The following is a 26,880-nucleotide window of genomic DNA, read 5'->3' on the forward strand; positions in this document are numbered from 1 at the left end:
TGAGGTTATAGTCGCAAATTTACTTTATTGCCAGTAGCAAAAATTCTGAGGGATTTCGTCATTTTACAGTCAAAAATGCTACCAGGATAACCGCCGCTACGAAAATCGCTCGCACAGAAAACTGCCCAAATATTGCTCATCAAATGCTTTTTTTTTACGAGATTTGCGCATGATTTTCGTAGCGGTGGTCATCCTGGTAGCGATTCACATTTGGGACGTAATCACCGAACCTCCAAAATATCCGTTTAAGGTCCTAGTTCATACCTAGTCAGCACGTGCCGACTTCAGCAGGTATCCGGCCGTACGAAAAGTATTCTTTCGTACATTTTGTATGGGTATATTCATACCAACCGTCACGTTTATGCCACGGCAGGCTTACAGCAGTACCCGATATTTCCTGTTCATACCTTACAACAGCATCCGTCAACGTTCGTATCCGTTTTTTGGCCATCGTGGGAATATACACGCGAATTACGTGCCATGAGTCTACCGCTTTGCTGTTTTGGACCAATTATCAATAATTACAGTTGACAGCTGTTCAATCTTTCGACATGGTTTTGACGCAAATATTTAAAAAAAATTTGTCCATCATCCACAAGCTCCTTATACAGTGTCCAAAACTCTCATTCGGTTTTTCTATTTTTTAACATGGGATGCACATCAAAACGCCTCCGTGCTTTTTTATTGCCTTCTTGAGCTTCTTCTTTCAACAACAGCGCGATTATTCATAATTTTTCGTTCGATAAACGTCGAAACATTTTTGTTGACTTGTATTCTGACGCGTAGCTACGAATGCACGTGTATGCATTCATATTGCAAGTACTCGACAATACGACGTAAGCAATATTGCGCCGTATCGTCATGGCCTGTAATGTATAAGTAAGCTGATTTTGCCTTGCACTCGGCCAAGGTGCAGTGAACGTGACGTGACCGCGACGTATAGGTAGATATGAATAGAAATGTAATAAAATGACGTATTTGAAACGGAGTCGTGCAGTGCTGTTAAGTATGAACAGACCTTTAAAGTGCAAATAAATCACTACAGGTGATAATAATTTTCTCTCATGTGTTATCGTGGTGGAATACTTTATTTTACGTGCGATATATTTTTAATTAGTGCTAGTATTATTATTGAATGAAAGTGAATGTGATTTAAGCTAAAGTGCAATAATAATTATCGCCTGCCTAATTATATATATTTCTGGTCGTAGTCAGAAAGGCTAGGACCAAAAAATGTAACCTTCAAATGAAATGTCAAACAAGTTTAACACTTGACATCGGACGTGAAGCCCTTAGCTTAGAGAGTAGTGCAATTTGTAATTTTAATAAAATATGAATACAATAATACAATTTATTTTAAAAAGTAGACTTCAAAAATGCTTTTATAAGTTAAATAATATTCTTTGTGAGAAAAACAGTTTATTGCCTAAAAAAATTTCAACATCGTGTGGTAAGTATTTGATACGAGCTATAATTTGAATTTAATTAATTTATTATTTATCTAATTAATATCAATTGTACAGTATTTAGGCATGGTGAATATGAATGGCAAGACCCAAAGTCTGAAGATGAAGTGTAAGGTTCATTTTAACTTTTGAATAGTTTTGTAGATTGTATTTATAGAATTCTGAATTGATATTTTTATTTCAGAGTAAATGTTATATATGTAGATAAAGATGGAAACAAAACTAATATCAAAGGAAAAGTCGGCGATAATTTATTGTATCTGGCTCACAGATACGGTGTAAACATGGAAGGTATGGAAGGTGTTTATAAAAATTTACTGTCCGTAAAAATGGACCGTAATTATTGTTTTTGTTACTTTATATTTAGGAGCGTGTGAAGCATCGCTAGCATGTACTACTTGTCATGTATATGTTTGTAGTAAGCATTTAGATATTTTACCTGAAGCTACTGAAAAAGAGGACGATCTGTTAGATATGGCACCTTTCTTAAAAGAAAATTCTCGTTTAGGTATTGTTTTTTTCACTTTTGCTCTACTTTTTTCGACAAGATTAATTTTCACTTGATTATTTTAGGTTGTCAAGTGAGTCTAACCAAAGAACTTGAAGGATTAGAAGTGCAACTACCACCGGTGACAAGGAATTTCTATGTGGATGGGCATAAGCCAACACCTCACTGATTCACTAAATGTATTATAGTCCTGTTTACAAAACAATAAGTTTTAAATGTATAGAAAAAAGTACATATGTATTGGAACTGTATTATTGACTAATGATTGTAAATATCTTTACATATAATACATGCATACGTATATAATATTTAGTACATTTGTCAATACTTTTCGAGGATAGAAAATTCGCCATTTTTATTTTTTATTACTACATAGTGTGTATTTGTGAGACAAAAATGCATATTTTTGTTGTTTTAGTTTATGTGTTAGTTATATTTTTAATTAACATTTCTTTTGCTTCCATTTTGATACAAATCTACATGCATTCTTAAACATTAGATAGCATATGTACATACATATATGTATGTATTTATTCTTTTAAATGTGAGCATTTTGTTATTATAACTTTATCTTGTTACGCTGTCATTAAATTTTTGTTTGTTACACTATAATCATGTAAATATTTTTAGATTATATTATATTATATTATGTAAATGTAATGTAGAATAAAATTGTTTTATAAAAAAATGTACCAGTTTCATTTGTATTTAATGCATTTCGTCAATTATTGTTTGATTTTATCAAAACAGCTAGTAATTAATATGCGATAACTCTACATATGTATTTCCATATTGTATGACGTACACACTTTCTTATAAATGCAATTACATACATATAATTGAACGTATAGGTTATATATTGATTTAGTAATATGTTTATTATTCAAGGTAGCGTCGATATTTACGGGGGTGTTGCACTATATGTAGAGGGGCTTGGCTCATTTCTTTATCACATGATTTAGCCGATTTTTTCATAGGCTATTAAGTAAATTGGTTGTGGAAGTGAACATGGGTTGGGCAACAATACCTTATATTCGTATCTAAAAATTCAGTGTGTAGTTTGTAATATGAAAACGAAATTTACACCAAAATACTGAAATGAGTATCTTTATACATCGTATGTATGCATGTATGTTTTTCCGTCGTAATGCAGAAAGGTCTAGATTTCTAAAACATGCTTATTTCCAATTATTTTATCATACATACATATGTATTTTGTCATTAATAATGAACCATTGTGTTACATTTTTCTTTAACTTAAAATTTAATAGCAATTGAACTGAGTCCAGTGCCGAAGGCATCGGGGGCGTCGGCGGCGCGGGGGGCGCCGGAAGCGAAGGCCCTGGGGTGCCGGAGGCATCGGGGGCGCTGGGGGCAAAGGCGTCGGGGCGTCGGCGATGCACAAAACGTAATTCGTAATCACTTCGTAATTTCTAATTCGTGCATCAATTTCTTTCCTAAGCCAGTCGATTCGATATCTTTAACTTTATTTTTATTCGAGTTTGAATTCCTTTTCGAAACCACCCGTTGAAATCAACGGGCCCAACATTCTTCTTCTTGTTAATGCCTTGTCCGCATCCGGACGTTGGCGACCACCTCTTCGATTATTTGAATATATCCGCATCGGTCTTCAGCGGCTCGGAACAGCTCTTCGGCGCTCATATCGGTCCACATGCGCATGTTTCTAAGCCAAGATAACTTTTTCCTGCCAATCCATTTTTTTCCTTCTATTTTCCCCATGGTTATCAAACGGAGAAATTCGTATTTTGGACCCCGTATCATGTGTCCGAGGTACTCCATCTTTCTCCGCTTGATGACAGAAACAAGTTCCCTGCCTCTCCCCATCATGCCGAGGACAGCTTCGTTTGATATCTTTTTGGTCCACGCAATCTTCAGCTTACGCCTATAGACCCACATCTCAAAAGCTTCAATGCGGCTGATCATCTTGGTTTTCAGAGTCCACGTCTCACATCCGTGTAGTAATACTGTCCAGACGTAGCTCTTCGCGAATCTCAACCGCGTATGAAGATTGAGATGCTTGTTTGTAAGCGCCGCCTTCATTTTTACAAATGCTGTTCTAGCCATCTCGATGCGGATTCTTAGATCTTCATCTGGGTCCATCTCTTCATTCAGCCAGGTACCCAGGTATTTGAATCTTTTTACTCTTGCTATCACCTCTCCATCCAAGGTTAGATTCCCGGTGTCTGTTTGCATTCTATCTACTATCATAAATTTTGTCTTCTTTAGATTTATGCGCAGACCTCTTCGATTGCTTTCTTGATGTACACGGTCTAGAGATCTTTGCAGGTCTGCTAAATTTTCAGCGACTAGTGCCGTGTCATCAGCATATCTTATATTGGTGATCGTCTCGCCGCCCACCTTGATGCCCTCCGCCTCTTGGAGAGCATCGTGGAAGATGGATTCGGTGTAGGTGTTAAAAAGAATAGGTGATAGGATGCATCCTTGCCTGACGCCCCGTTCTATAGGAATCTCATCAGTGAATTGATCATCGACACGTACTACTGCAGTCTGATTCCAATAAATATTTCGTAGCAATCTGACATCTCTGTCATCCAGGCCAATATTTTTTAATGTTTCCATCAGGCGAGCGTGTTGGACACGGTCAAAGGCCTTTTCAAAGTCTATAAAGCAGATGTACACAGGTTTACGGACTTCTCTGCATCTGCATAAACATTAGTTTTTTCATAAAACTTTCAAGCGAATTCAGTAAATATACATACACCTTGAAGGACGGTGCACTTTGCTGATGGCAAAGATTTACTGGTATCGCTAACTCTCTGTATAATTTTGTTCCATATAATCGTGATCATAGCAGTTTCATATTTATCCATATTTTATATCCAAAACTTCGCTTCAATTAAAGTAAGTTTCTTTTCGTTTGTCAAATCACTTATACCAATCAGTGCTTCTTTAATTTTATGATATTGTTGCGTAGGGGTGGGTGGAGGATCCAAGTAAAAGGCCAACAGTCGTCTCACAGCATTTATTGATGATTAAGGAGATACACGCATTGCCAGTGCTCCGTCCAGAATGACCTGATATCGCTTACGTACCGCCTTATAAGGGGTAGATCTCTCAGGACGTCTAATCTGTTTACCTACTGAATAGTCACGTATTCGGATATGTATTCCCACGGTATGAGAAGTGCAATCATTGTTTAGCTTACATGCACTTAGCTTGTCGCTAATCCTTAAAACCACTTATACCAGTCGCACGGTATGCATTTAGTTAATCCGTTAACAGATATCCGTTACAGATAATCCTTGAACGGTCACACAGTCTCTGGGATTCTATTCGCTTAATCCGCGGCGTACGTAACAATATGATGATATCCACATATAAGAGCTAGAAATTTATTTAAAAAAAACGTGATCACTGGATGCAAGGCGGCCTCGACTGACGCATCTTAATACATATTATTGCGTAGAGGTGGGTGGCGGATCCAAATGAAAGGCCAAACTCGCTTCACAGCATTTATTGAGTGATTAAGGAAATCCACGCACAGCCAGTGCTCCTTCCAGAATGACCTGATATGCCTAAGTACCTGCTTATAAAGGGCAGGTCACACTGCATGTTCCACGTTCGTTTACTTCTCCATTGTTTAGTCACGTACGGTCGCACGGTCTCAGGCACACAGTCCCACGCTTTCGCGCTCTCAGTTCTGAGAACTAGCGGGGATGCCACTCGGCCCAATCCGGGGGTCTCCTTTGTCCACTTCCGAATGCACTTTAGGCTCCTCTTTGTATACGCTACAATATGTATGTACATATATAATATTTGAAGCGGTAAACAGATTGTTTCACACAAGACAATCGTTACTACGAAAATCGCAATTACGGAGTATCTGGCACTCGAATTCTTGTTAGTGTGATAGTTCGCGTTGGTGTTTCTCGGTGGGTGGAGCTTTCGAGTGCCAAATATTCCGTGATCGAGATTTTAGTGACGTGTGCAAGATCCTCATGTGCGAAATAGTCACTGAACCTGTGAAGAATTTTGAGGCCATGGGGGGGGACCCCACCCACCGCTTAATCTGCTACTGCTGAGTCGGAACAATGAAATTCATCATTAGTTAAATAAAAATCATACGTATTCCTCTGCGATGAGGAAATAATTACCAAGTTGCTTTTCCTGAATGTTTATTGTGTGTAGCCTGAAAATTACGTAGTGTATGTGGGTGTTTTATCTACATATGGCGAAATTTTTGAATAAAAAAAAGTAGAATCTATTATTATTTCCCTTTGACTTGATTTACAAGTGGTTATCACTTATTTTAATTCGATATATTCAGAATCCCAGAAAAGCAGAATAAATGTATTACAGGCCATTAGTATTTTTAAATATTGTTGAATGTAAAACATTATATTTACATAATGTTTTGTGAAATATTTCTCGAAATAAAGAAAAGTAGTCTTTTGCCACAAATATAACGGCTCATATAATAATAATGAATCATATTAATAATAAAAATAATTAATCAATTGAAAGTTAATTTATGACATGTACATTTTTTGTTGAATTGGTAGGTACTATAGTATTTAAAATGTTTAGATATATTTTAAAGCAAAATTATTGTTTTTATGTACTTATCTACCATTTCAACAATCTACTCGTCTGACTCGGAATAGTTATTTTATTTTTGCATGCAATAAAAATAATTATTTTGCATTGCGAGTTAAAAAATTTTACACGGTCAAAAAACCACACGCGATTAATCTTCGGCAAAACTATAAATACAAGTTTTAGAAAGAAAGGGAGAGCTTTAAATCTGCATTTTTTGCTTAGATCATATCTTTTACAATATTTATTTGTACACCGACCAAAATCTTCCTAAAAATGGCAGCTTTTCGAAGTGGTAATTAAAAATTATTGGTGTTTTTATTCGGCAAGTGGGTTGTTTTGTTATCGGTAAGCTTCGCCACCGTTTCGAGATCCCGATTCGAGATTGGGTCTGTTTAATTGGGTCTGTTTAATTGGGTCTGTTTAATTGGGTCGGTAATACCTAAATACACTTGAATATCGAGAAAAAAATGTAGGACAAGTCGTGCTCGCCCCCACTATAAACACGAAAATTATGCATACGTAGTGTGCCACTTTATTCGATTCAGTTTCACTATTGAAATCATACTTTCGTCGCAAACGTTCATTGAGATTCATCGCTTTACTACGACGTTACAAAAATTTATGTATTTCATGATAATGAAACTGTTAAAAACGAGAGAATTGAAGCGTTTAGTGTCGAAAAATAATATCTTCATTTCATCTACTTGATGGTAAAAGCAGTTTTTCTCTTACAGACTTGATCGATTGCTTTTACAGCCAAAAATCTAATACATAGTTTGAAATCATCTGCATCACTTTTACTATAAAAAAGTAATGAATTTTTGTTTTATACTATTGTATGTATCTATATATACTAATCTGTAGTTTTCAATTTAGAAGATGTTTTATACTATTGTATGTATGTATATGTACCATATACATACAATAGTATAAAACATACAAAGTGGGGTAACTAGACAAATTTGGCCCGCATGCAAAGTTACCAAAGAGCCCCCCATTTTTTTCAATGAAATAAATAAACTTGAAAATTTTAAATGTCTTTTAAAGACATTTGTTGAACTTCTTTCATGTTAATATTGCAAGTTCGCCAAGTCAGAATTCATGCTTTTGACTGTTTTCAGTTAGTTTGAATTGATTTTCCTATATATTTTTTTACTTTATTTAGATGAATTTTTGTGATCATGCGAAAATTCGAACTCGAGATTTTGACTGATTCGAACTCAGAATCGATCACTGATCACCTTTTCATGATCTAGAAAAAATGTGTGTGTGTGTGTCTGTGTTGCTGTGTATTTTGGGGATTTTTTGAACAACGTTAGTTCTATCAAACTGATACTTAGTATTGGTTACTGAAATTTTTATCGACATGACGTATTTTTTTTCAAATTTTAAGTTGACCGGAAATGGTACCTCCCCTTATATGTAGGTGTCCTCTTTCTCTTTCTGTTTGCACTTTTAAGATCCTGTTTGCACTTTTTCAGGCTACGGCTATCTTAATAGTATATTCGATTAGCTTACTGTTAAAATCCCTGACATCCCTCGCTGTTATTTTTTAAATTCTTTATTTACTAGATTGTAGTCTTGCTTATTAATGTATCTATCTTAATTCCTTTTATGCCTAATTAGGTTTTTTGTTTCCGCTGAAATTTTGCTTAGCTTAATCTGTTTCCTGAATCCACCTAATTTCTTACTGAGCTAATGATAGTGTTCAATTCCTCGATGTTTGCTTCTGGATTAAATTTGTCGTAATTTCCAAGTTCGTGTTCGAATTCCTTTTTCTTAGACCTTAGTTGAGCGAAATCTAGAGTGTTACTGAATCCTTTTATTAATTTTCTACATTCGCAGTTTATGTAAATGGCCATCTTGGCCCTGACTAGTCTATGGTCACTGCCTATATCTACTTTATTCAAAACACTTACGTCTTAACCTAAGTGCAGGGTATTTGTTAGGATGAAATCGATTTCATTCCTGTCTCCTTTGGGACTCTCCCAAGTCCACTTATTGTTTGTGTTTTTCCTGAAAAATGAATTAGTGATAAAGAGCCTGTTGTGTTCTGCGAATTCCATGAGGCGATCGCCTCTCTATTGTACTTGTATTTGTCTTCTGTCCTATTTGCATTAAAGTCGCCCATAATTATAATATTTTAAAGTGATGACGGCTTCTATCGTATGCGCCCTACAGGAGTTTTTCGTAAAAGTCTTCTAAAATCCTCGTCTGAGTGGCTAGATGTGGGGGCATGAATAACAGTATGTATTATGGATGGGCTATGTGAATAACAGTATGTATGTATGTATGTCCATATTATTATACATAGTTGGTTTTTGATCGTAAGCAAATTAACAATAAATATTTGTCCGCCAAGACTAACGTGTTTGAATAAAAGAAGGTGTAAAAGACCCGATGAAACGAAACACGATGACTTGCCCAATGGGGTTTTGAAAACTTGGTTGCATTCATTCGAATATCAAAGCTTAAACACATAATATTGGAAAGCTTTTCGATGTGTGAAAAATAGCGTTCGTAAGGTCGCAACCGCAACGCCCACTAAAAACCTATTCAATTTTGAATTTTAACTCCGCTTTTCTTTTGTTTTTCAGTCGTTATTTAATAAAAATGTCAACGATATACATACATATATACATATATATATATATATATATATATATATATATATATATATATATATATATATATATATATATATATATATATATATATATATATATATGTGTGTATGTATTTGTAGAGATACAAAGTCTACACGCGGGTTAGGTATTTTTTAATTTAAATTTTATATTTTGAAAAGCACATTGAGTCGAAACTAATTGTTGTAGTAAGATTTATCTGGAATCTTATCTGGCCTCGAAATACTAAAATACATAGTAGAATCGTTCCAGTATTCAAATAGAATCGCATTTGTCCGTCGATTTAGATTATTAAAATTTACGTGCGATAAAAAATTGTTCCTTCAGTTCAGATTGAATTTGTACTCGAGAATAATAATTAGAATAATAATTAATTTTTAATTCGATATGTATATATGTAATTGAAAAACACGGATAATCCGAATCATCAAATTTTGACTTGGTTTCAAATATAATATCATATTTACAACACAAATTTTTGATTCATAATTTTAATACTCATTATTTATTAAGAAAAACTCTCATAGTTAAGCAGATAAGTTACCTTTAGTAGTTAGTACTCTTGTTGTACCGTTTTATGACTAATGTAATCACTGGTATCTTCTTCATTTGTAGTGTCTTTCTCATTTTCTTCCACTTGAGAAACAAAATAAACGAAATCTGCATCATCCATGCATCACTTAAATCATGATTGAGCCACTCCTTGATGTTTTCCTTATCCACGTTTTCAAAACATTTTAAATTTTCCAATAATCCAAATATTTCAGATATATCATTTGCTTCAATCTCTTTAGAATCCACAGAATCTTTCTCCATGATCGTACAAGTTTTGCTGGCTTTATTTTTGACCAATATTGTGTTATTCCGTGTATAGCATCCAATATCGCCATTTTTAAAATAATTAAACATGTTGCGAAAAAATCTGTTCTGAATACATGCAGTTGTTACTTCTTCACTGATCAAAAGCGACTGAAAGAATTAACGAAATAGTAAAAGACATTTAAAAAGGAACGAAAAAAATTTCTGTGTGACATCATTTGTTTCAAATAACACGCCTGTTTACGGTCGCAATCAATCGGTGCGTCTCATTATCAAATAAGAAAAAAAAAATTAATTTAAAAATAAATTATTATTATTTTTCAAGCACGGATAATCCGCAAACCGGATAATCCGCAAATCGGATAATCCGCACCCGGATAATTGAGAGTACACTGTATTTGCTATAATGGAGTTGATCATCTTAATCACCAATTCAATTACTTTGCAATTTTTTCTGGATATTAATGTTAATAATGTCAATAATTCTACTGCTTCGTTCAAATCAACCAGGAAGGTCGATATATAAATATGTATATAAATATGTATGTACATACATATACATATATGCATATATTCATTGTATCAGGTCAGTCCATAAGTTCTTGCGCATTTTCAACATGCACGGGATTCGCGATGACTCATTACTAAACCAAAAAGATTTCGAACCTGTCGAAATTTATCATCGCTTGACTAATGTATTAATCAATCCGTCACCAATTTTCGTAAACATCGAACGCATATTAGTATCCATAAAAATGAATATCGGTAATCAATACAAAAGTGCTGTTTTATACATTTTATTTTCGTGTGGCGAATCTGCCAGATCTGCAGCGATAAAAATTAAGGTCTGACCGCACTATACGACAACCGAACGATCCGATACTTCACAACAGTGTGCGACAATATTAGGTAAACCGCGCTTGAACGACAGCGATGCGACACTCTGCAGTAAATTATGTCTATCATTCGTTCGATACCTCGGAGCAAAATGGACAAAACGGACGCTATTATAATACGAGGAAGAAGAACAATCGAGAAAACCCAAAAGATTATGGCTACATGTTATTTCAAAGTCACGATATGAAGAAGGAGAATAATTGTCGTAAGGCAACCCCCCACTCACCGACACCTTGCGTCAAAGTTGGTCGTAAAGTCAACTTTGACGCAAGGTGTCGTCTACGTCATGCGACTGTCGCGCAGTGCGATACGTGTCCTACAATTTCATACAAACAATATTTGGTCGCGTACTGTTATGAAGTGAAAGATTGTTCGGTTGTCGTATAGTACGGTCAGACCTTTAATGGTGAAAATACTATCAGTCTAAGGACTGTCCAGAAATGGTTTAAAAATTTTAAAGTTGGAAAAAGCAGCATTTATGATGAATCCCGTTCAGGACGTCCTGCTAATTTTGATAACGATTTCTTAAAAATCTTGTGGAGTCAGAGCCACAATTAACAGTGGATTAGATCGCAGAAAGGATGGATTCATCTCATGGAACCATTGATGTATAATACACTAGATCCGCCCTCACGTCTTATACTGGTCTCCTTTTTGGCGCATGCAAAAAAAATGGCGCATGCACAGTTTCTCTCGGTAGGTAGGTAGGTACCGCTGCGTCGTAGGGAAAAAACCATTTTTCCCTAGTTAAACCCCTAGTTAAACCCCCCGCACCCCTCAGTTAGTGAAGACAAGATCTCCGACCAAAATCACACGTCAGGGCCCATCTATGTGTATTATACATCAATGCATGGAATATTCTTTCGTCATTTTTCATTTAAACATTTCCTGGTCGTCATTTCACTATTTAAAAATACCCTGAAAATGCGCACGAACTTATGGACTGACCTGATATATTCTATTTATTTAACTATATTTTTTTTTTTTAAATAAATGTTGTCATATATTTATTTATCCAATTTGTATTAATCACTTTATTTATTCATTACATATTAATAAGTATATTAACCATTATATATATTAAATGGTCAAATTAAATGATAATGCTGCTGCTTCGTTCAAATCAACCAGGAAGGTCGACTATCCCGACATTAGTCTATCAAATATTCCATCGATGACAGTCAAACTGCATTCTGCAGCCCTTCTTGTAAAAATGTTAACATTATTGATGCGAATAAACAATTGTGCAAGACTGAAGATTTTACTCAAATGTTGAATAAAACTATTTCACTATCACATATTATTAATATTATATATAAAAATGAAAAATGAAAAACTTTCAAATTAATTTTAATATGAAAAAACAAATGAAAATGTTTGATCGTTTTTCATAGTGAGTTTTCGTCACAATTTTTGGTACATATGTACATTGTACATATATACATATTGGTGTATGCATACTTAACAAATAAGTTCACACGCATTTCTTCATCTAGTGACGGGTATGTATGAATAAATATAAACTAAATTTCAAATCAAAGGGACCTTTTTGAATATGATATAGACATGATCTTTCCGGTGCGGTGTTTTGATACATCTTCCACTTCCACCACAATCTTCATTCTTAGCGATATTTTGTCTGCCTTAAATATTGATTTTTAGTAAGGCTCAACCCGTACATATAAATGCGCTATATGGAAATGTCCGTGAAAATCGCATAAATTATACGGTCGATAGTTCGCTTATTGTTCGGTCGACACTTTTACACACGCGCATAAACATACATACACGTGCACAATTTTTTAGAAAACTTCTAATTTGAATAGTAAAATTACATACACTTATATATGTAAATGGTTGTTTATAATATGCAGATTCGTGTGGGTGAGCGATTGCTTTGTAATTTAACAAAAGGTTGCGGGCATCTGAGCGTCATTAGAGTGTAGTGGTGTGTGCAGCTGAGGCGAATGGGGTGGGTAGGGGTGGGGTAGGAAGGGGTTGATTTGAATAAGAATGAAATTAAGTACGGGAAATATACATTAAGACAGGTGTATACATATTCATGTGTTTCAGTACACAAGGCTCGCCTTCCGGTCGAGCGAAATTCCTCAAAATAAAGGCAAGCCGTTCCATTGAATTTTTCGTACAATCAGTGACGATGTTGTACTTGTACATATGTATGTATCATGCATACATACATATGTATATTCTTTTTTATAATAACTTTTTCTTTGGGCCTGTGAGCGTTCAAGTTTTCTTTGAAACGTTATTTAGATTGTACATACATACATTCGTACACATACACAATATAATATTAAGGGAATTAAGGCCCAACCTTGGATAACAGCTGCTATTTCACGAATATATATATTTTAAAAAAAATTGAAAATGACACGTTGAAAATCTTTAGTGTTCTATTATTATTATAATTTTCACTTTCATCTTATTGGCAAGTATGTATGTCTTTATTGAATAAAATATTTTGTACAATAAAATTACAATGACGATTACCTACAGTTATTATTAGACGATTACATTATAGGAAAAATTTGATGAAAAATGTTGTTTTACATTTACATTGTAGTATTACATATTATTATGTATAGCAGGAGCTATACATATGTAATACATACATGTAATATTATATTTATCTGATTCCGTCCCCTAAATATACTTTTTATGAATGGTAAAATAATTAAGACAAATTGAGTATTTACATATGTGTGGATGTTCCATCAAATATAGTTTTATGTTTTTGTAATTAGACGCTTCAATACATTATCATGGATAAAATTGAACTAAATATTATAAATATACTTATTTGATTATTTTCTCATTATTCTTAGTATCACATAAGTACATATGTATGTATATCACAACCTATATCGGTAGTCTGCGTGGTATAAGGGATAAGGGATAAAAACATACATACATATATACAAATAGTATAATATGTTTAGCACCGTGAAATACTTATTTTACGAGGTATACATTACTATTCAATAAATATGGTGGGAATTAATTTTTAAATATTTTTAAGATATATGAATGATGACAGTATTTCTCGTATAAAGATATATATGTATGTAAACAACAAAAAAATATTTTCTTGCTATACAAACTCTGGTTGAAGCAGACGAAAAATCTCTGAATTTCTAGAGTAGATAACACGAGAATCGGTGTGAGCGTGGAATAGACAAGCTAAGCATTGTAGCCGAAGCCCATATATGTACATATACATATGTATGTACATATAACACTAGGCGAAAATTAACAAATAGAGCTAATATGACCGTTTTCGCGCGGGTTTGCTACAAATGGTTGAAAACTACGCGGCTGCATGCTCATTTCGATTGAATTTTGACTGTTTGAATTTCAGCATGTAGGACAGATAGGACAATTCATGGGGTTGCCAGATGACATTTCGATGTACATTGATGATTGGTAATTCTTAAAATTGAGTTGGATCTTTCTGGCAAGTTTAAAATGAGCATGCGGCCACGTGGCTTGCAACCATTTGTAGTGCGAGCAGTGTTTTCGCGTATAAACAATATATGAAAGTGTGTACGATTGATTTACTTTAACTATTGTCAATAAGTTTCAAAGCTCCGACTAAGCTTTTTCAGCAGGTTTTCTGATTCGGGAAAAGCAACTTCCTGTCATAATATTGTACCACGCCTGAACTTACATACACTACCGTCCATATGTTTAAGACCAAACCTATAACTCGATTTCTAATGTCCATTAAAATAATTTAGCGTAAAATAGTTCAAAGAAATGGGTATCATTTGTTTCCCTACACCCTTGGATTTAATTTGAGCAAAAAAAAGCAGGGATTATCCCATTGGTTTGTTGTTTTTTTTATATAAGGGTTCAAAATGGGCTCAAAGACACCGCGTGACGAATCGACACAAGTTGCAATTCGACAACTCTACTATACGCAGTTTATGTTACGAACTTTTTTTGTTATTTTATCCTGCTGATATGACATCGAAACAGTTCAAAATAATAAACCCTAAATGAATTTGGTTCAGTTTAATCTGATCAGTCAGACTTTGAAGTCGTATTAGCGAAAAATTTATAATACATAAAGAGGACAAAAATTTTTGAATAAATATGGGAAAAAATAAAAATCTCACCATGGAAACTCGAGGAGCCATTATTGCTCTTTACAAACAGCAAAAAACCCAACGATATATCGCCGAAAATCTGAATATTTCGAAGACTGCAGTACAACAGACGATAAAAAAATTCCAAAATTCTAACAACATTATGGATTTATCAAAATCAGGACGTCCCAGAATCACAACACAAGCATTGGATCAACAAATTATATTATTGAGCAAGCGAAATAGAAGGCACCAGAAATCGCCTCTGACATAGAAAAGACAGCCTTCAAAAAAGTATCGGTCACCACGGTTAAACGTCGGCTGATGGAAGTGAAGCTGGGAGGGCGCATAGCAGTAAGAAAACCATTATTAAGAAGAAATAATAAAGCGAAAAGACTAGCTTGGGCTCTTCAGCATCGTAATTGGTCAATTGAAGATTGGTCAAAAGTGATTTGGTCCGATGAATCGAAGTTTGAATTGTTCGGTTCGAAAAGACGAGTTTACGTCCGGCGCACTCCCCAAGAAAAAATGATGCCAGACTGTGTGCTGCCAACAATCAAGCATGGTGGTGGATCCATAATGATATGGGGATGTTTCTCAAGAGCTGGAGTTGGGAATTTAATCAAAATTGATGGAATTTTAAAAAAAGAAGGGTATTTGAAAATTTTAAAAGAACAAGTTTTGCCGTGCGGCCGGAACTTATGTGGGCATGATTTTATATTCCAACAAGATAATGACCCAAAACATAAATCAAAGCTATGCATGGACTTCTTACAACAAGAAGAAGAAAAAAATAATTTAAAAATCATGAACTGGCCTCCTCAATCCCCCGATTTAAACCCAATAGAACTTTTGTGGGACGAATTGGACAGACGAACCAGAATCCATCGCTCAACATCCATAAATAAGTTTTTGGAATCATCTACAGGAAAGTTGGAAGTCCATACCTCCCATTACACTTCAAAATTTAATAAATAGAATGCCGAGACTATGTGCAGCAGTGATTAAAAGTAAGGGTGGGTTTTTTGACGAAAGTTCAGTTTGACGTTTTTATTTTTTTATAATTTTATGTTTATTAATTGTTGTAATATCTTTATTTATTTTAATAAATGCGTATTTTTTGAACATAACTGAGTTTGTATTTTTTAAATTGGTCCAAAATTGTGTAAAATATGCTCCAAAAACACTTTGGTCTTAAGCATATGGACGGTAGTGTACATACATATGTGTAATAGGATTGTGAGTAAATGTGTAATGGGATCATGGCGTGCTCCATAAACCGATTGAATACATATTTTTGAGTTGGTACCAAGCCTTCAATGGAGATACTAACATCATCTTTATCTGATATGCGTACATATTGTCACGTTCCAATGAAAGATTAATACATTTTAGTTTACTCATTCCACCGCTGCCACCAAAATTATCATTGCAGCGTTTCAATGAAAGATTTTTTTTTTTTGAAACTACTTGGTCAACTAACCAAGTTTTATTTATTAATATTAAAATGTTACATTTATCTCATATTATATTCGAAAAACGATAGATTATGGAACGATGATAATTTAATATGAGATACGTAGAACTATTTCACTATAACTACTAACTTTTGTTCACTTTGTTCTGGTGCTGTGCTAACCGACATTTACGAGGTCGATACTTGCGGGGTCGATGGTGATGACTGATGACTAATGTTCTCGGAGTCTCGATCATGACGACTGTCACTCTCAGAGTCGATGATGATGACTAACGACTGTCATCTGCGGAGTCGATGTTGATGACTAACGACTGTCATCTCTCGGAGTTGATGGTGATGACTAATGTTCTCGGAGTCTTGATTATGACGACTGTCATCTGCAGAGTCAATGTTGATGACTAACGACTGTCATCTGCGGAGTCGGTGTTGAGGGCTGACTTGAATTCTATCAGTATGAGTTTGTATACTTTTCTTTAAGACAATGAACTATTGAAGAAACGTGTCGTACAATTTCGGTTAGTCAGTAAAGTCTCAGGCGTCCTTTTCCGTGCTCCTAATCAGTCACAGTGCGATGATCCTCGATTCTGGCAAAGTTTGAATTCTGTTATTTTAAATTGTGCTATTTCGGCTTGGCAACTTAGATGGGATTGTTCCTCTAAAGGTAGACAAACCTATTTGTTTTTTCCGAGGGTCACTTCGCGCCTTGAGCGTGGTTGGCTGTCGCCTAGTTTTTGGACCAGTCAATTTTTGGTCATGGCCACTTTAACGGCAAGCTCGCATCTATGGGCTTGGTATCTGAATCCTTTTGTCCGTGTTCTTTTCCGGAGCACGATGCAGATCATATTCTGTGGTCCTGTCCTGGGATGGAGGCTGAGAGGAGGGTTCTGCTGGACAGCGTCAGGGGTTCTCTCATTGGTCCCCTACATCATGGGGATCTAATAATGAGTAAAGCATCGTTTAGAGCTTTCGAAAAGTTCGCGGAATGCTTTGGGAAGCTGTGTTCCCCTGGATGCTACTACTCCACTTAATTGCAAAAGCATTTATGTGTTGATTTATTATTATTATTATTTTTTATATTATATTCTGTGAATGTGTGTGTGTGTGTGAGTGTGCGTTTGCTTTTTAGGTGAGTGTATGTATTTGTGGTTTATGTGTGTGTGTATGTGTGTGTGTGTGTTTGTGTGTGTGTATATATATATATATATATGTGTGTGTGTGTTTGTGTGTGTGTGTATATATATGTGTGTGTGTGTGTGCTTGCGTGCTTATGCACGCATAATCATGCGTACATGTACATATGTTTACTTGAGGTGTGCGTGCATTCGCACGGCACATCTCAGGTTTTGTTTCCTACCGCATGCGCGCTTTATGTGTTCATGCGTTGTTGTTAATTTTGTACTTGGTTATGTACAGTGTGGTTTTTTTTTATTAGAACATTGATGTGCGGTTGTTCTTGTGCGATATTCATGAACAACCGTCTCGTTCTCCGACGAAAGGGTCTCTTGGACTGTATTCGTCGGGGGGGTGGTGGCCTCATGTTGAGGGCTTTAAGGGTCAAATTCCGTGACCTTTAAAGCGGGCTTAGAAAAAAGTCAGTAAATTGGGTGTGCCACAAATCAATGGTTCTACTTATTAATTTACGTGTGTCAAACATCAATGGGTTACTTGTTAAATTGGGTGTGTCACAAATCAATGGTGTGTCTTATTCCTACTGGTTATGTAACAAGTATGTATGTAACACTGGGTTGGGCAAAGTCCGGCACTCCTGTCATTGATAAGGAAGGTACATAACAATATGTACATTCATATGAAGTGTGTGTGTGTGTGTGTGTAATAGTTTCCATACAAGATGGAGTTGCAAATAGTCAGTGGGTCAACTCCAGCTGCAGCGCTCACGAGAGGTCTTTTAGCACACGAGAAGGTGGGAGAAGAGGGTGAGTGGGTGTGGGGTCTCACCCACAGCGCAGACGTATGAAGGGGTGGTTGGGTGGTCGTGTTAGCCACCCTGCCAGCTGAGGTGTTGCAGAAGGGGTCGAGGGCCAAGCCGGGCAATGGAGGGGGCAAAAACCCATGGCGAGGGTGAGGTCGACCACTCGCGGGCTTTGCCCATTCCGGGCCAGTGGACTATTCGGCTAGGACCAAAGGACGCGCGTGTGCTTCTTATACTCTTACACATACCTCTTATACTCTTACACACATATGTATATTATTTATACGTATACATTACGTATATAATTGCGTTGCAAAATTCATCTCTTCGTTTGTTGTGTGGTTTTGTGTGTGTGTGTGTGACGCCACGATGGACCGTCGCGGTTGCGCTCGTGGCCATCACCGATCATGAGGATAATTCTTCTGGGATGGTTCAACGCGCTCTGAACGAGATTGGAAAGGTTGTCATCATGGATTCGAGGTATTGTTTTGATTCCTCATTTTTTTATCTACACATGTATGTACATACTATAAGGAATATTTGAGGTTTTTATTTAAGTATCGATGTCAATTTATTTTCATTTTCCTTTTGAATTCACTTAGTAGGTATGTACGTTTATCTTGCATTTTTATCAGCCAGTTATTTTTTTTTTATTATAACTATAAATAATCAGTGCCACTTGAATGGAGTAAGTGGTTTCCATTTTAATTCGTTACAACTTAATACATAATAAAAAGTCGTATATAAATTAATTAATTTGAACCATTTTAGCACCTACGCATACTCATGCGTACATATATTACGAGCATTTATAATATGTACACATGTGCATATAATAATTAATTGATTTTTTTTTCATAATTCTTACTATTGTCAGATAATTCACGAATATTCTTTTTTACCAACGTTCTTCACAAAATGATATAGATTTTTCGCTTTCAATTTTTGTATAATATTTAGAATATAAAATGTGACCGTTTAATTGTATGCGTCAAAGTTTGCTCTTTTACAGTATCGATTTTGTATTAAAATCTAAATTGCACGAATTTTAACCGTTGAAAAAATTAAAATCACTATGCAAAGCATGCATACATTATAAACTACATGATTCCAATTGGGGACAAAATTCACAATATCTCATATTAAATAATTATTAAATGCTTGATTTAAATGTTGATTACGCAGTCAATCCGAATGCAAGTTAGTTAGATTTGAATAATATATTATAATACAAATATGTAAATCGAAACAATTATGATTTCTGAGATGTAATTGAAATTTCATTTATGTACATACATACATACATACGTCTTATGAGACTTTCGCGTTATTTGATGAATGTCATTAATCAAAGCAGTGACCTGCAACGGGTTCAAATATAAATCAACTTTTTATTAATTTTAAATTACAATAGGCTCTTTATTTTTTTATTATTAGAAATTTGGACACGCACGTAAAATTTTCCGCGGTAAGTATATGACGTCTTTACACAGATGACGTCATTTCAGCTGGGAAAATGTCAATGCGATTACAGAAAAAATCTCGATTTCATCAAATGGAAAGATAGGGAATCGTCTCGGAGTTGACATTGAAAATGTTAAATTAAATTAATGAGCTGTCGTTAAAAAAGGCCGTTGAAGTCGTAAACGTAGGCACGCGTGGAGTATAAATTGTTACACTTGGGCCCAAAAAGTACGATTTAAAATTTATTATTGGCCAGTTTATTTGGCGCAAACGTTACGTGCATATTTCATGTCAAGGTTGATCAAGTGCTTTTCATTTTTAATACACATATGTATGTATGTAGTATGTACATATAAGTAAGTACATCGTAGATGCGGATAAATTATTTTAGGACTCACTGCAGGACTTTGCGTACAAATACATTTTCACAACACCATTTTTCCAATGAGTTTTCCTTCCCCAACGATTCCACGCATCTGTGTGTAGTATCTTATTTTTGGTATAATTCGATTGGGTCACGGCAACAAATATAATGTTGAAATATCAGTCTAAAAGACGTGCATGAAATTGACAACAAGATAATGATTTTCATATCAATTAGTAGTCAAACTGTTATTCCAAAACTACATAGAATAGTCATGCACATTATTTTTGACAGATGGGTCAATTTATTTATTTTTATTTATTTAAGTTTGGACCGTTGTAGCATTACAGGAATTCCTAATGCGCCACAATGGTCAAAAATATAACAGAAAAGACAAGAAACAAAATAATAAATTAGACATAACAAAAACAAAACATATATATACACAAACAACTTAAAATAATAATTATTATTATTATATATCGTTTATCGTCTTGAATTCATCCTATGTTTACAAGGTTTTTGTATTTCGTAACATTCTTTCTCGATTATGATTTTCAAGTTATGAATTCCATAAGTCCTCACCAGATAGAGTTTCAAAATTTGTCATCCGGACTGACCGAAACCAATCACGACAAGCAAATAATACACCACCACCACGTCGATCTACTCTATCGCGACGATGCACCCTCCAGGAAGAATCAAAAGTTCAGCATCAAAAAATGATGAAGTCAACCATGTTTCCGTTAGTGCTACCATATCATCACAAATAGTAGAAACGGCTGAATTAAACGCAGCCAGCTTTGTCCTGAGACCTCGTACATTTTGGTAATAAATTACCAATTTTCGGTCTCCCAGTTTGGCGCGTGACTTTCTTTGAGACAAGAAATGGCAGTTTTGATTGAGCCAACGGAGGTTAAGCCAATGGAGACGAAACGGAAGAGGAAGCAGAAGAAGAAGCCAACACAGTCACAACAGAATCACGACTATCAGGACCATTTGAGCAGGCAGATGTAGGAGAAGAGGCAAACATCGACGTCACTGCGACCGTTTCCATAGAAGATTCACTAATACTTGCAGACGTAGTTTTAATATCAGGCTTCAAACATCTAGCAGCTCCCATAATTTTCTAATTGTTCATGGGCCACAGTGCGCAAAAGTGTTAAAAAATAATGATATTCAGGCAGAGTAGGATTTAAATGTAGTAAGACTCTCTGGGGTGTGGTTTGTCTTATTTTAGAATTTGAAAAGTACAATATTCTCTCTGTTAAATAATTTCTGTAAAACAGGCAAGCGCCGTAAGCAAAAAAATTCTTTTCATCACCTTAATATTTATATTATTTACACGTCAAATTATTTTTAAAAAAGTTCACTTTTTAATAAAATATGATATTGTTGCGTAGGGGTGGGTGGATGATCCAAATAAAAGGCCAAAGTCGCTTCGCAGCATTTATTGGATGATTAAGGAAATCCACGCACTGCCAGTGCTCCGTCCAGAATGCCTTGGTATGGCCTAAGTATCTGCTTATAAAGGGCAGGTCGCTCAGTGCATCTTCCTCAACACGTTTGTTTACCTATTGTTATACAGTCCCACGGTCTCAGCACGCAGCCCCACGCTTTCGCGCTGTCAGTTCTGAGAACTCTAGTGGGAAGTGGCTGGATGCCGTTACCGGCCACTAAGTCCAGACAGCACGTATCCTTGAAAACCAATTATAACGGCGGCTCCTTTTAGCATAAGCTACAATATTTTTGATAATAACCATTTCTAAAACTACATACAGGATATCCAGCGAGTATAGATTCGTTATTGGATTTCGACATAGATATTTTTCATATTCAATGAAATTCTCGGTGATGAAGTAAATCATTTTGGACTGCAACAGATGTCATTAAACTGATTTACAGTCATTGGGAGCCAACCGAACGAGACTGAGCCGTTCGTTGAATTTCTTATTGCTTTATGCACCACTGTGCAATTTTTCGTGATTAGTATTAAGAATAATAATATGTACATCTATTGTTGGTGGAAAATTTTAGTCATATATGTTGTTCTTTTATATATAATAGAATTTATAAAATAATAGAACTTTTTGAATATTTTTTTGAGAACGTGAAACTTGCATTAATATTGCGGATGTGGTGATGTCCGGTTTAAAAAACAGAACTACGCCTATATCTACATATATGCAGAGAAATATAACAAATTTCTTTGTCAATATGTACATATGTATGTTTATCAATATATTCGTTTGTCAATACGTATAATATGTACATACATATGTTTAATTAGTGGTTGAATTTTTTCTATTGAATATTATTAGTTGTGTGGAGATATGTAACCAGCAAGTGACCTGCGAACCTGTTAGTTCAGACAAGAGTAACCATTCTATGTATGTACATATGTAGTAACAATTCGAGTCTTGTCACCGTTTTGCACACATTTTATTGGACGTATCATCAGATGAGAAGTGTCATGAGTGCAAAAATCCACCGGTTCATGCTTTCTATACGCTTTCATCGATACGTTGGAAATCAGTGTCGAATTATTCGAAATGACACAAACCTCTATGTCGTCTTTAAAAGTCTTAAAAAGTAGTAAGCGGTAGTACATACATATATGACGCAGGAAACAAGTGATCTTTTTTTTAATTTCTGCTTATGGTGAAATCTATCCTTGATAGTCTCTGAATTTACATATAACTTTGGTCTCACGCAATTACATACACGTAATAATATCCGTATTCTTCATCGCACATGCTATATACAGTATACTCTCGATTATCCGGGCTAATGCTGGGGAGGAAGGGCACGGATAATTGAAAACAAGGATAATCCGAATCACCAAATTTTGACTTACAACACAAATTTTTATTTCATAATTTTAAAACTCATTATTTATTAAGAAAAATGCTCATAGTTAAGCAGATAAGTGGCCGTTAGTAGTTAGCACAATGTTGTACCGTTTTATGACTAATGTAACCACTGGTATCTTCTTCCTTTGTAGTGTCAATCTCATTTTGAAATGATATCTGCATCATTCATGCGTTTAAAACTTGGATCACTTAAATCATGATTGAGCCACTCCTCGATGTTTTCCTTATCCACGTTTTCAAAACATTTTAAATTTTCCAGTAATTCTCATATTTCAGATATATCATTTGCTTCATTCTCTTCAGAATCCACTAAATCTGTTTCCATGTCAGGAAGAATCGTTTTCCATGATCGTACAAGTGTTCTTGGCTTTACTTTTGACCAATATTGATTAGGTTGCCATCTTCCTCAACAAGAGTTTTCAGAAGACTTTGACGATAAAGACGTTTCATTGATGATATAACACCGTGGTCCATGAGCTGAATCAAATATGTCACATTAGGGAGCAAAAATTTTGTAACCATAAGTCCATTATTTCTGTTTGAACCAATCATCAAAAATCTTCCTGTCCATCCATGCCCCTTTTTGACTATAATAACCGATGGAAGATTTTTCATTTCAGTTCCCTTAAAAGATCGAGGTTTCTTTGCTATCCCAATCACCAAAATTTTCATTTTATGCGTTTCTGATGCGTTTCCGCAACACATGACAGTTATCCTTTCTTTGGACGATTTATGTCCAGGAGCGGACTTTTCTCTCATTGAAGCCAGGGTTTTTGCAAATATTATCGAAATTCGATGCAGAATTCATCAGCAATTGAAAATAATTAAACATACGTACATATGTTACGAAAAAATCTGCTCTGAATATACGCACTTGTTATTTATTTATTTATTATTAATAGTTTTGGACCATTGTGGCATTACAGGAAGAACCTAATGCGCCACAATGGTCTACATTTAACAAAGATATAAATACAAGTAAAGTTAGTAAAAAATAGAAAAATTAAAAAGCAGAAAACATGGTAAAATAAAATAATAATAAAAAAGTAACAAAAGGAAAATAATAATAGAATTAAAATAGTACATAAAAATGTACAAAGGAGAAAGAAAAAGTAAAATAAATAAAACAAAATATGAATAAAAAATAAAATCACAGCGAGGCCCAAATGGAAGAGAGTAGATTAAGATTCCACTCATACATCACATTCAAAATAAAAAAGTGATGATGAGTGCAGGTTACCAGATAAATATGTTAAAATAATATCCGATAATCTACGCTCACCGAGGTGGAAAATATCGCATTCATGTATCGTACATGTAATATATATGTACATACATATATATAGAAAAAATATAGAAAAAATCTGCTCTGAATATACGCACTTGTTATTTATTTATTTATTATTAATAGTTTTGGACCATTGTGGCATTACAGGAAGAACCTAATGCGCCACAATGGTCTACATTTAACAAAGATATAAATACAAGTAAAGTTAGTAAAAAATAGAAAAATTAAAAAGCAGAAAACATGGTAAAATAAAATAATAATAAAAAAGTAACAAAAGGAAAATAATAATAGAATTAAAATAGTACATAAAAATGTACAAAGGAGAAAGAAAAAGTAAAATAAATAAAACAAAATATGAATAAAAAATAAAATCACAGCGAGGCCCAAATGGAAGAGAGTAGATTAAGATTCCACTCATACATCACATTCAAAATAAAAAAGTGATGATGAGTGCAGGTTACCAGATAAATATGTTAAAATAATATCCGATAATCTACGCTCACCGAGGTGGAAAATATCGCATTCATGTATCGTACATGTAATATATATGTACATACATACATACGTATGTAGGTGTATATTTTGATACATCAGTGAATTTAGCAATTCGTTACGGATTCCATGCTAAATCAGTCGTAGTATAGCCTGATGTAGGCTGGTTGGCACTATGTACATACATATGTATGTGCATATATACGCATTGTAATTCAACGGTAAACATTGGAAAATTATCTAGCCTAGTGGCGGTTAAGAAGTTAATCAATTGCGAAAATCACACCGAACGAAAACCTTGAAGTTTGCTAAAATCAGATAAAACAAAAAACGGTATCGCATTTGTGTGTGTGTGTGTGTATGTACACGTGTACACACTTACAATGTAAACAAAACCTCATTTGATTTTTAACTGCTTTAATAACTGTATTATGTAAGATTTATGAATTTCAATTAAAACTCGCTTACAATATGAGTGATAATTGCAATTTTGAACGTTAAACTTTGAGCAATTTCACCGTGAAAGTTGTGCACTTTATTACACGCAATTACATATATGTACTTGTATGTGAGTTTTCGGTGCTGAAAGGATCAAATTTTGTATTTTGGTGATTAATTGTTATTATTCAACACTAAATCTACATATCATATGTAGATATATGTCCATATAATATAATAATATCACATAAGTTAAGACTTGAAATGTCCCGGGACTCATTTTAAAATTATTCCATTTATATAATGAGGTGAATTGAAAAAAATAAACTACTGAAACTGAGCTTAAATTAAAAAAAAACCTTCAAAAATAGATAAAATTTACGATTTTCACAACCTTAAATGGAATGACGACAATGAAAACAATTTTTTACGGATTCTCTCACGATTTAGAAAAACTTTTCCAACTAGAAGTTAGTTTCTAAATGCCAAAATTTTATGTTTGCGATGTATCCTAATGCACATATGTACACATTTACATGTATATATGTACATACTCATACATCAGTGTGGCTCAATGGTAGCGTGTATGTTTAGCACCAAGTGGTCAGTGGGTTCGATCCGCTATACTGCTGGTTAGATTTGGGAGTATTTGTGACTCGTCTCTTTTCAGAGTTTGCCAATTTTATCTGATCATCGTTGAAACGGTTCCTCAAAATTGGCAAAAAATCATCTTTCCTGTTGTCGCAAATCTTCTGTATTTTTTGTTAGTGCAATTTGTAAAAATTATGTACAAAATCTAAAATCCATAGATGTCTCAATGGATTAATTCTGTAATTAATTGTTATTTTGTTTTCTTCAGCTTCTGGAAATACAGTGATTTATGTAATAATAAAATGCTGCATTGTTTGTAATTAATTGCATTGGGGTCTTCCTGTCAAACCTTCTTGGTATATATGTATATCTATGCAAAAATAAATAAATACTCATATGAGCAGGGTTGAGACAAGATAGGATGTCGCCGTTTTATTCCAAACAATTTTTGCTCCAAAATTATATACATATGTACAAGGACTTTGGTTATATGAATAGGTATTCTACAAATTAAATTTAGACAAACATCGTGTGTGTCACACACCGCACACGGTTAAAGTGAAACTTCCAAATTCTAGCACGCACTTTCCGTTACCACTTCTGTAAGAGTTTTGAGATTTTTTTAGCGAATCGCACCCAAGGAAGTTACGAGTGACTGTTAAGAAGAGGAGACTGGTGTTGTATCGAATCAAAGTTGTATCGAATGGGCAAGTGGGTGCGATATTACGAATAGTGTGGCAACGGTTATGCAAGTGGTTGTGCATCGGAAAGCACGCGATGCACTTCCAGTTCCAGTTCCAGTTTCAATGCGTTCGACCAATGCGTTTTAAGTGTGACGGAATGCGTTTTACGTTGATTGTTTACGTTTACCTACGGTTTCGTAAAATTCGCAAACTCGTGGGCTTACTTATGGCTAGCGTGTCAAACGAAACTTTTTT

The 26,880-nt window shown here is 34.7% G+C and overlaps 2 protein-coding genes across 2 annotated transcripts in view; both read left to right on the forward strand.

The window, feature by feature from the left end:
- stum (mechanosensory transduction mediator stumble) overlaps positions 1-26,880 on the forward strand; it is a 75,424-nt gene that overhangs the window by 3,385 nt on the left and 45,159 nt on the right. The gene's annotated exons all lie outside the window — the stretch shown is intronic.
- Positions 1,238-2,655, forward strand: Fdx1 (Adrenodoxin-like protein 1, mitochondrial Ferredoxin 1). The gene is made up of 5 exons (XM_077444464.1): positions 1,238-1,450; positions 1,524-1,575; positions 1,651-1,757; positions 1,834-1,974; positions 2,040-2,655. The coding sequence occupies exons 1-5, from the start codon at positions 1,333-1,335 to the stop codon at positions 2,141-2,143; spliced, it is 522 nt and encodes a 173-aa protein (XP_077300590.1). The 5' UTR covers positions 1,238-1,332; the 3' UTR covers positions 2,144-2,655.

Source organism: Arctopsyche grandis, chromosome 13 (assembly GCF_051622035.1).
Source record: "Arctopsyche grandis isolate Sample6627 chromosome 13, ASM5162203v2, whole genome shotgun sequence".
NCBI classification, from domain to species: Eukaryota; Metazoa; Arthropoda; class Insecta; order Trichoptera; family Hydropsychidae; genus Arctopsyche; species Arctopsyche grandis.